The sequence below is a fragment of the Myotis lucifugus genome, unplaced genomic scaffold, assembly GCF_000147115.1.
Source record: "Myotis lucifugus unplaced genomic scaffold, Myoluc2.0 scaffold_5, whole genome shotgun sequence".
Lineage (NCBI taxonomy): Eukaryota > Metazoa > Chordata > Mammalia > Chiroptera > Vespertilionidae > Myotis > Myotis lucifugus.
The window spans coordinates 4357013-4371036 of NW_005871053.1; the positions used below are offsets into that span (position 1 = coordinate 4357013).

The window sequence follows — 14024 nt, forward strand, 5'->3', positions numbered from 1 at the left end:
CTTACATGTCACTTCTCTGCTCAGCCTTTATCTCTCCTGCAGTTCCCGCCATAGAGGCTAAATGTCCCTTACCCCATTCTCCTACTGCTCTTAGTACATACATGACGATAGATGTATGTACTAACACCAGTGTGCTTCAAGCCACCTAGAGGGCTGGTTAAAACATAGATTGTTGGGTCCCACCACAGTTTGTGATTCTGCAGGTTTGGGATGGAATTTTGCTGCTGGTCTGGGGACCACACTTTCATACAATTGAACTAAGCTAAGCCTCTATGAAAGGTATAAATAAAGAGTTTGGGGGTTTGAGAATGGACTACTGTGCCAGACCTGAAAATGTTCTAGAAAAAATACTCTGAAAAGAAAAAAAATGGAATATTTTGCCTAGCTCCATGAAAGAAAAATACCTCAAAGGAAGCATCAACATAATCCCTTCTGAACGAAGAGTTTTCTTAGAAGAGTACTATCATAGTTATAGATTTTTTAAAAATAAAATAAAAAATTGAGAACCACAGCAGTGACTATAATTTTATTTTAATCATGAAGAACTAAATAAATATTAGGTGAGTAAGAAGTGCACAATTGTTATTTTGGGGGAAATTAAGTATAGTGCTAACCTGCTATGTCCCATTTAGAATGCTATTTTGTTATAACAACTGCGATCATTGGCCCTGGAGATATGCCCCTTTTTCTAAGAGCTGGTTTTATAATTACCATTTTGACTGCTGCATCTAATTATTCCCTTAGGTTTACCTGTCCCTGATAGTTACCGTGCATATCTGACATAAACAGATATACCAAATCGCTGAATTTGTGTGGGTGTAATTAATTCTGCACGTCACTAAAGTGTTGGCTGTGGTTAGCAAATGTGCTAAGTTGCACAAAGGTGTAAAATTCTTCCTGACATTTGCAAACATCAGTCATTTCAGGTGTTTTTTTTTATTTAGTCAGATGCCCACTAAGCTAACTCATCAGTATCAATGACAGTAAGCTTAGCATAAGCAAAACAGTCAGTCATAGCCACCGGGTGTAACATGGATATATCAGAAGCCCTATTCTGATCACATGGTCAGATGTCACTAAGCTGGAGATTGAAATTATGTAGTTACATATATAAGCAAATGGTGTATCATTTAGTTCCAAGCCTGCACAACTGCTACTTTCACCATGATTATTCCCTATATAACTGAAATTAGGTTTTTTAATTGAAATGCAGAGACATCCCCATTAATCAAATTATCAAATTAAACATCCAATTATCTGCTTTTTAAAATATGCTGTGAATCTTTATTTAAATCCTAAAAAATCCACAGGAAAGGAAACAAATTCTTCATGCCTAACAGTATGCAAATTATTCTGGACTAACAATACAAATAAAGTCCATAGTTGAGAACACATTTCTTTTTGAATTAAAAACCATTTTAAGATAAAGATTTAGTTGCCCGCCTAGAAAAGAAAAAAAAATCCCCTTAAGTGATACCAAAAAAATCCAAATTGTTAAAAAACATAAATATTTTTGAGAGAATTGAATGGCTTTTCTGGGGAAGAGAAGTGGGTGTTAGCTAGATTTCATTCTTACTATGGCAAAGTGGTAGTTTCTGGGAGATAATCAGAAAAATTACCTGAAAGAAAGTGACTTGCCAGTCTTTTAGGATATATTTGGTTCAGAGTTGTCGGGCCCTAGTCTGCCCTCTCCCTGGAATCAAGTTGCAAACACCATCCTCAATAGTAATTAGAGCTAAGCGGCAATTAGAGGACCTATGATTTGTTCGGATGCACTGCCTGTTGCTGTTTCCTAGCACCACATTTCACAGGAGCACCAGGTTGAAATCATGGAATTATTTAGCTCTCAATGTAATACCTCATAAAGTACTCAAATGCAGAAGTGACCACGGACATAACCTTAAAAATGAAGGTAAGCTTTGCAAATTGATTAGCATTTACACCTCAGGGAACTTTTTCATGACAAAACTGTAAAACAAGTAAAATCAATTTCAGAAGAAGAAGAAAAAATATCAGAATTAGAGCAAACAGAATTTGCTAATTTCACAGCTTCCTTGCCCAATATCATCTTGGTTTTCCAAACTTGTTTTTATTCAGATTGTATTATTGGGTCACTTTGCTGAATATAATGAAGATGCGACTGCTTTCCCACATTTCCTGTCTTTATGAACTACTAGGTTTCATTTTCTTTTGAAGATTGTCTCTGAATAACTACTAGGTAAAAATGAGATTCACGTTTAATCCAAGTACTTAGAACCCTCCCTCTCTTTTCTCCTCTCTTCAGGAAGTATATTTAAATTAATGAATGTGCGCGTTCAAGAATGGACATTCAGACTGACAGAATAGTGGCTGGTAGCCTATAATAACATTGAGTGACGTGGGCTGTTTGCACTCCTGTCACGTGATTTTTATGATAGGCAAGTTTCAAGTTTTTAAGCTTCCATCTAGTTCAAGTCAAAACTCAATGGCTTCATGTTTATTTAGACCCTTGGGCATAGAAATCTCTCTGGAAACCAGGTAAGTTTAGCTCCTCAAGAGGGAGTATTGTCTGTTATGCAGATAGACGTATTTTGTTTGTATGCAATAGGTATTTATGAAATTCTAGTTTCTATTTTTATATTATCACTTTAGTTTTCTCCTAGCTAAAATATCCTTTTTCTTTCAGTTTTGCCATTTTTTAAACATGACTAGATATTACTGTTAGGAAAGAGCTTAGAAACTCTTGGCACTAGGAAGATGTTTTTATCTTGTGGTCCCTAGTGGGATTTCAGGTGGTTTGGAAAAGATTGAAAGAGCATCAACTTCTTTTATTCTACTCATTGGTGGATTAGAAGGGTAAACACAGAGGGTTCCGTGTATTCTGGCAAATAATGAATAGATGAAAGCCCATGCAAGGTCCTAGAGAATGTGATGCGGGAACTCTTAGCAGACACTGTGGCTCAGTGTGGTTACCATTAGAATTTTTGTATGTTTGCTTAGACATGGAATTGTATTTTCTTTATTAGAAAAACATGGGGTGATAGTAAGCCATGTATTAGTTTAGAAGTGGACTTAATATATGGAAAAGTACCTGTGCTCCCCAATGAAAAGTTATAGTATTTTTTTCTCTTTTTTTAAAAATAATTCTTTATTATTGGAAGTAATACATATGTCCCCTTTGGTCCCCCAATGACTCCCTCCAGTCCTCCCCCACTCCCCACTCCCACTACCACTCCCACCCCAGCCCCAGGCCCTCACCACCCCTTTGTGTGTGGCCATGAGCCATGCATATATGCATACAAGGTCCTTGGGTGATTACTTCCCACCCATCCACCCTCCCTTATTTATACAACTCAGGTCAGTGATGACAAATTTCTATAAAAATATACCATTACATTCTATGGTGGATTTAAATGTTTGAAACTGACGTGACTACTTGAGACATTACCAGAGATATGGCCTTAACTGTTTTCTCATCACAGGGACAAACTTATTCTGATATTATCAAAATCGTACTATTAATCTTTTGATTTATAGATGCAAATATTAAAAACAAAATTAATATAATACAGCTTTCAAAGCAAGGTAAATGACCAATTTTGAGTGCTTTCTAATTCACTGCCAGTATTATGGTGAGAGAGACAGAGACCAAGACAAAAAGTTGAAACAGACAGACAGGCAAACACACAAAAAGAGATAAAAAAGACAGAGATAGAATTGCCACAGACTGGAGAGAGATGAGAGAGGCCTAAAAGGTAAACAGGTGAGATGGAGAACTCCTGAGACAGGTATAGGACAGAGACAGAGAAAGGGAGTGTTAAAGAAAAAACACACAGTCACAAGTCAATCAACGTTTGGAAATAGAGATTGTACAATTTTGGAACTTTGGATACTTTTTTTGGACTGTAAGTGGAAATACACTTTGTCAAATTAAATACATTGAGTACAAGGTCCTTTCTTATGAATTGTTTATTCTCCATTTGTGTCCTTTAAAACAAAGAGAGCTTAAAAGGCTGTTTGAAGTTCAAAAGAGACCAAGAGTCAAAATAAATGTTTGTCTAGAAAATGTTTCCATTCCTTTGTTGCCTTATAAAGCAAATCACTGAGAAGGAAAGTGATGGGTAGTATGATTACATTCTCTATTTTCCATGTGGCTCCTTATTAAAATACCATTGTCTTTGACGTTTGGGGATCACTGGGCGAGTGAGGGGTCATTTTGGAAGCCAAAAGGAAATTCCACAGAAGAAAAACTGGTACAAAGTCAGTATAATGGTACAAGGATAAACATGATACACAGGGGCAGGGACAGTCATTTATGATGAATCACTTCCAATGCAGAAAATCCTTGTGCATTCTTCAGAGGGCCTTATCTGATGCTGTACTGCCTATCACTAGTGCCCCAGAAGCTGCCTGCGTGACTGAAACGAGTAGCATCAATTTCTAGGCTGTCAGGACAATGGCAGAATTCCAGGAAGGCAGGCCCGGGATTGGCCATTCCGTTCAATACCCACTAAAGACGCTTTGGAGTACAAGCATCCCCTGGGTCACAGGACACTCTGTTTCTCAGGATAAGAGTGATATTACGTTGTCTCCCAGGCGTCCCTCTGTTTGAAGGCGTTAGATGTCCTGCTTCACTAGATGGTTTTTGTTCGGCAATCCTTCATCCTATACAGATTTCTCTCTCTCTCTCTCTCTCTCTCTCTCTCTCTCTCTCTCTCTCTCTCTCTCACACACACACACACACACACACACACACAGATAAAAGGGAAGGAGATTATTTTGGGAGTGACCTGTTAGGAAATTCCAAATAAGGAATCGGTGCTAATTCTAGTCCACTCTGCAAAAGTATGCCAAACTCACCACTCCCCCTTCTCTCTCCAAACCCCCCTCACCTTTCTCCCATCCTAACTCCTCTTTTTCCCTGTTACACTCTCTGCTCACCCCATCCCTGGCATGGCTGGATTGGTCACCTCACACCAATTTTCCACCGGGTTGCATGGTGGCTCTCATGCTGCTTGCACAGCAGCCCTGCCGGGTGGGTGTCGTCTCTCTGCTCCTGGGTGAAAATAGTCTCCTGACCCATGGAGGACCAAGAGTGTCTTCTTCTGCGATGGTCACCATGATTATAATACTCCACTAGAATTTGGTGGCTATGGAATATACTTACAAAAAGAAAAAAAGGGTTACAACACAATTTTTACCATTTCTATTTATTCTCGAATGGTGCTTTCTATTTAGAAGTTTATTACTTTTTTTAAAACATGGGCAACAGCTTTTGAATTGTTTGGTTAATATTTAAGCTAGGGAAATCTCTTTTCTCTACAAAGGTGGGAGTAAAGAGCACTGGCAGAACAAATATTAACTCTGTTTCTTTACGTTGAGCAAGCTTCTGGGGGAAAATATCTTTTTAAAAGGACCATTAAGTAAACCACTGTAACTTTTTGTTTCCTTTTGGTTCTTAAATGCAAATAGCCTAGACACTGAATGCAAGAACTAAAATCCTCTGACACTAGGGGGCAAAATTTTTCATGTCCTAGAGCCGGTGAGCTGACCTCCTGAGTTGCTGAATGCAGCCCCTACAGCAAAGCCCTTTGTGAGAGCTGCACAGGAGAGGCCTAAAGGCAGCCAGGGGCCTCAACGGCCCTGCAGCTTCCATCTGCTCCAAGGAAGGTCAGTTGCCATTGCTTTAAAAAAAAAAGTGTCTGATGGGCTTATTTTGCTTAGTGATCTCACTTATATGTGGAGTCAAATGAACAGAATAAACTGATAGACAAAAACTGATAGACAAAATTGGCCCAGCAAAATGGAAGCATGGAACAGAGTGATGAACTTCATAGGTAAGGGGAGGGGACAGGGTATGAGCGGAAAGAGATAAACCAAAAAAACGTATATGCATATATGCATAACCCATGGACCATGGACACAGACAATAGTGTGGTGAAGGCCTGGGGAGGCATTGGGAGGGGTTAGGAGGTGACCAATGGGGGGAGTGAGGAGTGGGATATCTGTAATATTTTCAACAACAAAGATAATAAAAGAAATGTGTCTTTGCAGATAGCATTTTGCTTGCAGTTTTGATAGAAGCTCAGTGTAAAAGCTACCAACAGAAATGTGAGTGTGCATCCTACTATGAGGCTATTTGAATTAGTTATATTGATCCACCCAGTATGGTTAAAAGTGTAGTGGGAATATTAGAAGAATTATTTAAAGTGAGATGTTGCAATCAATCTTCAGCCATTCTATAAAAGGGAAAGAAATGTTGCCTCTTGACCGCTGGGCTTTTCTCTTTCATTTAATTTCTTTCTTTTATTAATCATATTATAAAAAATTAAAATTAAAGTCTCATTTGAAAATAAATACTTCTAAATTTCAGACAAAATATAAATAGAGCCCAGCCAGTGTGTCTCAGTAATTGAGTATCGATCTGTAAACCTGCAGGTTATGATTGGGTTTGATTCCCAGTCAGGGCACATGCCCAAGTTGCCAGCTGGATCCCCAGTAAGGGGTGTGCAGGAGGCAGCCAATCAACAATTCTCTCTCATCATTGATGTTTCTACCTCCTTCTCCCTCTCTGAAATCAATATATATATATCAGACCAAACACCAGTCTACTTAAATTTTTTAAAAAGATAACTATAATATATCATTCTTACATACCTTTGATCTTATAGACAAGTGTCCCTGAGCAAGAAATTCTAGGTTTGATTCTATCATGTTGCTGGTGGAAATAGGCTTCTTTCACGGAATCACAAGAAAAGTATTTTGGGGACCCACTCATAGGAAGATGAGGTGCAGTTGTAAGATTTATTGGAGTGAAAACATCGTACTGCCCCGGGTGCCCTGTGTCTCATCCATGACCAGATGACTCAGCTCTGTCTCACTATGGAGCCATAAGCCCACACTTGTCCTCACCTCACTCGGAAGGACAAGGGCCCAGAGATGCAGAACTTCTCTGAGTCTCATTTTTCCATCTGCATGTCCTCTGCCAGGGCTGCACTTGAGCTACGGCACTTGGACCCACAGAGCTGCTACAAAGAGAGTGGTCTCAACAGAAGAACTTTTGTTAAGCTTTAATTATATATCCTTGGGTTTGGGAAGGAGTAAGCTCTATCCAATCTCTTTCCTGGCTTTTCCTGGGCTTGTGCTGGAGCCTCCCACTAACCAATCTCTTTTCTGGATCTTCTGTGTTTCATGTCCCTTATCCAATCCAATCCTTTCTCCAGGCTAGACTCCGCCCCTTTATGCCACCATATTGCCTTTATTGCACATGGCCTCAAAGTTTTGCCTTGTCATCTGGTTTCAACTCCATATGCGCTTATCTCCCCCTGCACCATCTTGGTTTCTACTGGGCATCTGCCCACAGAGGAATTTCCCCTTTATTGTTTATTCCTTCCCCACATAATCTGGGTGAGTGGACCAGTTATCCTCCAGGAATATTGGGAACCTAGTCCTTCCTCCCTACACAGGGGGGTCGGAGTGGAAGGAAGTTGTTAATCTTCTTGTCCGGGAATTGGCTAGCCCCTGGGGTGTCTGGCTGCTCTAGCTTCTTAGTTAATCTGGCTTAATGTCTGATTCCATTTGCTTTCCTCCTTTATTAATATTAACTAACTACCTACCCCAACAGACAGATACCAAACTGGGTTAAGTTCTCCAAAATACACTTTTCTTACATAAAATGAAGGGTAAATTCCTAAATTATGTTTGCCTCTAAAATTTTATGAAGTATAATTCCTCTAGAAGTATTCAGTGGTTTGGGAAATATAGCTGTTGCTTTTCCTAAGAAAGCCTGTATTTTTAGGAAGATTTCTTTAAAAAATAGTCCTAGTTCCACGCCGCCATTAGGTCCCTAGCATGCTGTACGGGAGAGCAAATAGCTTCTCTGTATGTAACAGAAGGAGGCTTCAGACATCAGAAAAGTGTCTCGATGCCACAGACAGGAATCACTGGGCACATGTAGCTCAGGACCATCTCCCTGGGTCTTTTTGCCAGAAAGTTTCGTCAGGCTACTGTGACCTCCCAATCCACTCTCGACCTCAGACAATTTTAGTAAATCCCTGTCTGGAGATAATTTTGGCTTCTTTAAAGGCTTAGTAATTTAGAAACTAAGCACATGACATTCCCTTTTGATAAGTCAGGTGTATTAAAAACAATTTTAAAAGACTTGACAAAGCATTTGTCAGAACCTTGTTTCTTTCTTTTTAGAGTTTCTGTTCTTGTGCGGTCATACTTAATACTATCAGGTTACAAGTGGAAAAGCTATAACAAAGCAAAATATTTTAAATTCAGTTTAAAAGAAGACAATTGGGCCTGAAAACTTTTTTTTTTAAACCAACTATCTTCTTTACTTAAATTCTGAAATTTTCAGATTTTTCAATGTACCTTTTAAAAAACAATTGCAACTGATGAAGTATGTCACATGTTTAACCAAACTATATTTGGTAATATATAGTAAGTAAATCTTACCCACTTTATTCAAGATTTAAATGTAAGAAACTCAGTGCACGGGCAAAGTATTCCGATATAAATGAATCACCACTTGGCCGTATGCATTTTGCTGTCAGCATTGGAAAAGCTATCCATTGCATCTTAGTGAAAGATTCATCATTTTGTGTACAAGCTGGCATATTACTAAACCCAAAGGACACTGAGGCTTAAAATCTATCATGATGTGGTTTCACTGCTGTTTTTACATATAGCATTTCATTTTTACTTATAAACTTCAGTGTGGTACTCAAAAGGATTTATTTTTAAATGCAGTGTTCTGCCAAGATTCTGCTGTTGGAGCTCTTTGGAGGGAACCCTGACCTATCCCAAGGGAGATGCGGGCACAAAACTGCCAATTGCTAAGATTTTGTAGATTCAGAGTTTTAGACACACATTTTTCTTTTTGACATCACTGAATTCTGTATCAGTCTTCTCTATCCACGTCTGAAATTCAGCGAGGAAGCATCAGCATTAAAGAGAACTTTTATTTACTCACAAATCATTCAGAATTAAAATCAAGCTGGCAGTGGAAAAAAGAACTTAGAAAACACATCCACCTTAAAACTATACAAACTTGACAGTATTTGGAGATGTTCTTGTGGGGAATTTTGCCTATATTTGTCAAAATTGTTTCCTAAAAACATTACTTTTCAGAACATTTTATTGGGGTATAACATATACAAAAGTGCACATATCATAAGTGTAAAGTTGAATGAATGTGCACAAACATACATGCCTGTGCAACTGGCACTAAGATAAGTAGAAGAAGATTCCCATCACCATAGAAGCCCCTCCAGTCACTCCACCTCCACCTTATCTCATTCTTCCTGCAAGGATAGCCACAATCCTCACAACATAGTCATTTCGCCTGATTTTGTACTTTCCATAAATGGTATCACACAGCATGTTGATATGCTCCTTTAGGTCTTTCTCTCAACATTACATTTGCAGGGTCTGTTTGTTGTTGCATGTACTTACACAGGGTGTGGCAAAAATATGTTTACAGTTGTGAGTATGCAGAACAGAGTTTATTCCTGTATTATCATTTATTAATTACTAGGGGCCCAATGCACGAAATTCGTGCAAGAGTAGGCCTTCCTTCCTCCGGCTGCTGGCACCAGCTTCCCTCTGGCACCTGGGACCCAGGCTTGCTTCCCTCCTGCCTCTGGCAGGCACCCCAGACCTAGGCTGGCTTCCCTCCAGCCCTGGCTTTGTCCGGAAGGACATCCGGCCTAATTAGCATATTACCCTTTTATTATTATAGATTCTATTTTCAAAACAAAGAACTATAAACCTACTTTTGTCCCACCCTGTATTTCTCATTGCTATATAACAGTCCTATATTATGTGACTGTTTTATTGTGTGACGATACCAAAAACATTTATGTATTATTTTACTGTTGATGGGTTACTTGGCTAATTTCCAGTTTGGGGCTATTGTAAATAGTATTGCTATTGAACATTCAAGTGTATAACATTTCTGTTAAGTATATACTTAGAAGTGAAATTGTTGCGTCAGGTTATGTATAGATTCAGATTTAGTAGATATTGTGGAATATCTTTTAAAAATTGTAACAATACTTTAGATAAGAATTCTTGCCAACATTTGATAATCTGTCTTTCTTCATTGTTGCCATTCTTGTGGTATGTAATGTTATCTCATTGTAATTTTAATTCATATATTCCTACTGACTAATTAAGTTAAACATGTTTTCGTATGTTTACAGGCCATTTTAGTACCTACTTTTGTGAAATATCCATTCAAGTCTTTTGCCCAATTTTCCTATTATATTGCCATTTTCTTATTGACTTGAAGGATTTCTTTATTCTAGATTCAAGCCCTTTGTATATATAATAAATACCATCTCCCACTCTGTGGATGGCCTTTCCATTCCCTTGATAGTATTTTATTCTTACAATTTTATTCTTAATAATAGAGTATGCTTACTAATTTTTATTAGCATCCTTTGTTTCCTATTTAAGAAATCTTTGCCTACTCCAAAGTCACAAAGATGTTTTGATGGATGAGGTTGGACTTAACTACTTTGTGCTTCAGTTTTTCAGTAAAAATTAGGCTAATAATAGTACCTTGTTTAATGCTTTATTGTGAGTATATATGTATATATACTTATATATAATTATATATACACTTATATGTGTGCATGCATATATACAGTTATGTAACATGTTTAGGATAGTATAAATGTACACATATGTAATATGCTTAAGGTAGTGCTGGCACATAGAATACACTTTGAAAATATTATTGTCTGGCCTTTTCAGAAGCAAAACCCTTTATCAGTCACATCCCTATCACATAGTCCCCTCCTACTTGCCATGTTTTATGGTTTCTTGGTGAATTTGTTTTCCTCACATGCAGACTGAAAAAATAATAGACATAATGAGAGAAGGGGTGAAGGAGATGATGGTTGGAGATTGTACTGATAAGAGGGAAAGTTACTTAGTATAAGGGGCAACAAAGCTGGGAAAGCAATAAAAAGAGAAAACTGTTTGGTAGAAAATCTGAAATGCCACTTATTTACTTTCTTTAAAGAAATCTTTGGTAGTCCTATAATTGACATCATATCTGACTAATAGATATTTATATATTAAGTTTTTTTTATTTCAGTGCTCACTAATGCAGACATATATAATTATGGTATAAGAAGAAACTACTTCTTCAGAATATAGAATATATACATATTTGATCTGATTCTATAAATGCTTCTCCACATAGACTTTCTGTGATTTTGGCATACTCTCCTTTCTAAGAATGAGGTGTGTGTTTTTGTTTGTGTTACGGCATAGAAAGAAGAGCCACTAGGAATCCTCACAGCTATAATCTAAATAGGCCTTCAGAATTATATTTCTGAAGGTCAAAGACTAAGTCAGTAATTTCAAGTGTCACCTTGTCCTCAAATGAGGTTTTATTGTGATGGATTGTGACATAATCTGTTGACAGTTGGCTGAAATAATAGTTTTCTTTATGATCATAGCAATGAATTGTCTTTCAGATATTATTGATTTCCTAGCTATGATGACTACAACTTGGATTTCACCATCAAAATAAAATTTGTGAGAGAGGGTTAATTACATTCTTATGGGAGACTATAAGGACATGTGTCATTTTCATGTTAGATGTTTGATGTATGCATGCCTGTATGTCGTATTTAATTTTCATACAGGGAGTTTGATAAATATATATACATCAACTAGTATAAAAAGCCTTATTATCAAATAAGGTGGAGCCCTATTATTACTTGATTCAGTATGATATATATATGCAATTATATCCTATGCATTCAAACTGAGCTACATAGAGGAGGTGTCTCATATCATATTGCCAAATAGTTTAAACAACAAAGGTTGGTCCTGTTTCATAAGAATAGCGATGTAAAGGGTACATTACACCAGCCTTTGTGTTGAAATACCTGCTCATTATATTTTCAACTTTTTTCCCCTCAGTGAGTCTGAGTTTTACAGAAATTAAGCATTTTCTTGTGGGGTGCAATGCATTTTGGTCAAATTTCTGCTTGTATGTCCCAATGACTTTTGGGTATCCCAAGGTGAAGAGAAATGTTTCCCAAAAGTAGCTGCAGCAGCAAAATCTGGAATAAGGTGACAAAGTGTTGAAAAACTGCAGAAAATGCACTCTGTCCCATTCATTTCCCATCTGCAAAAACTTGCTTTGAAGCAATCAACCTTGGTGAGGCAATATTAAAAGCAGGTTTTAAAAGTAAAAACAGCAAGGTTAAGGTGAGGGAATTGATGAAAACATAGTTTATATTTATTCAGAAGTACTTTAAAACAATCTGTGTTTAACATGGCAAATTGTCTGTCATTAAAATGCTAATGAAATGGTAAACAGCTGCTAAGTTTTTTATGCTAATGAAGGGTGGCAGTTTAGTAGCTCTCAAGCCTTGAGTTTATTAGCATAGAAATTTGATTGGATAGGGGATCATTGTACATTCTGACCTTTGTTGATGGAGCAATCTGTTTGTCAAGTTCCATGTTCCGTTCTGTTTGATTTTAGTTTGTTAGTACTCTTGCCAGGCCCTCGGGGGCCTTGTATTACATAGTTGTTATCCAGCCACCATCATGAGCTTAGAATTTTCTTTTGTCGGGGGGAGACCTACCATGGCAAAATAATTATACATTTGTTCATGAGGCAGCTTTAAATAGAATAATTCTGTAAAAGGTTTATACTTTAACAACGATAATAATTGTAAATTGTAAAAGGCTGTTGATCTAATAAATCTGTTTTTAACTTAGCTAAGATTTTACAGCAAAGCTTTTAAAATAAATATTTTAATAAGTGCCTTTGCAACATTTGACATATTATTATAATCGTCTTGTATCTACAAGTTCTGAAAGTTAGCAATGGATATAATGTTATCTACATAGAAGAATAAGTATAATTAAATACAGGTGGCTTACGTGGGTGCCAGGCTGAGATCAGAGTACTTACTTTGGCATCAGGAAAACAACCATTACTGTTTGATCTATACTTTTGGCTGATTCTCTTTTTTTTCCTAATGGTTGGGGTTAACCTGAATGAAGACTTGTCATTATAGATAAATGCTTCAGGTGCCTTTCTCTTTTTTTCTGTTTTTAGGTTCAATGTAAATGAGGTATGACAGTCCATTAAACACCATTGCCAATAATGTTCTGGAATGATTCAAAATATGATGCAGAGTTCATTAAGGAAATTCATTACCAAAAATATCATTGAAATAGGAATTTTAATTATTCTGGGACACTGTATAAGAACATTGGTGGAAATTTTAATAGTTGGGAGCATTTTCCCATACTGTTCATTTCTTCTTGAAGTAAGAAGGGGATTATATGCATATAATATAGGGGTCCAATATAGGCATACAGGAGAAATTGGAATACTTCCAGGGGTGGGGAACATTTTTCTGCCAAGGGCCATTTGGATATTTATAATATCACTAGAGGTCCGGTGCACAAAAATCTGTGCACTCGATGGGGGAGGGGTCCCTCAGCCCGACCTGTGCCCTCTTGCAGTCTGGGACTCCTTGGGGGATGACCACCTGCTGGCAATCAGACATCCCTCTGGCAGCCCGGCAGCCCTTGGGGGATGTCCACTTGCCAGTGGGGAGCAGACCTAAGCTGCAGTCAGACATCCTTAGCGCTGCTGAGGAGGCAGGAGAGGCTCCCACCACCACCGCTGTACTGGCAGCCATCAGCCTGGCTTGTGGCTGAGCAGAGCTCCCCCATGTGGGAGCGCACTGACCACCAGGGGGCAGCTCCTGCATTGAGCATCTGCCCCCTGGTGGTCAGTGTGTGTCATAGTGACCAGTCATTCCCAGTCTTTCTGCTGTTAGGGTCAGTTTGCATATTACCCTTTTACTATATAGGATAGAGCCCTGGTACATGGGTGGGAGCCGGCTGGTTTGCCCTGAAGGGTGTCCCGGATCAGGGTGGGGGTCCCGCTTGGGTGCATGGCCAGCCTGGGTGAGGGGCTGATGGCTGTTTGCAGCTGGTCACACCCCTTCAGGGTCAGGTTCCCACTAGGATCCTGCCAGCCTGGATGAGGG

The 14024-nt window shown here is 38.3% G+C and overlaps 1 protein-coding gene across 3 annotated transcripts in view; it reads left to right on the forward strand.

Annotated features, from left to right (window-relative positions):
* The window catches only part of LOC102430467 (zinc finger protein 385B), a 174905-nt gene that overhangs the window by 80744 nt on the left and 80137 nt on the right, over positions 1-14024 (forward strand). Inside the window, exon 1 of one of the 3 annotated variants that reach the window (XM_006083048.3) lies at positions 1722-1912. The exons of 1 other annotated variant lie outside the window; for it this stretch is intronic. In XM_006083048.3, coding sequence (XP_006083110.1) covers positions 1771-1912 — 142 coding nt within the window. In that variant the 5' untranslated portion in view covers positions 1722-1770. Of the gene's footprint in view, positions 1-1721; positions 1913-2456; positions 2518-14024 lie in introns of those variants that run through there. One more of the 3 variants, XM_006083051.3, reaches the window with a different exon arrangement.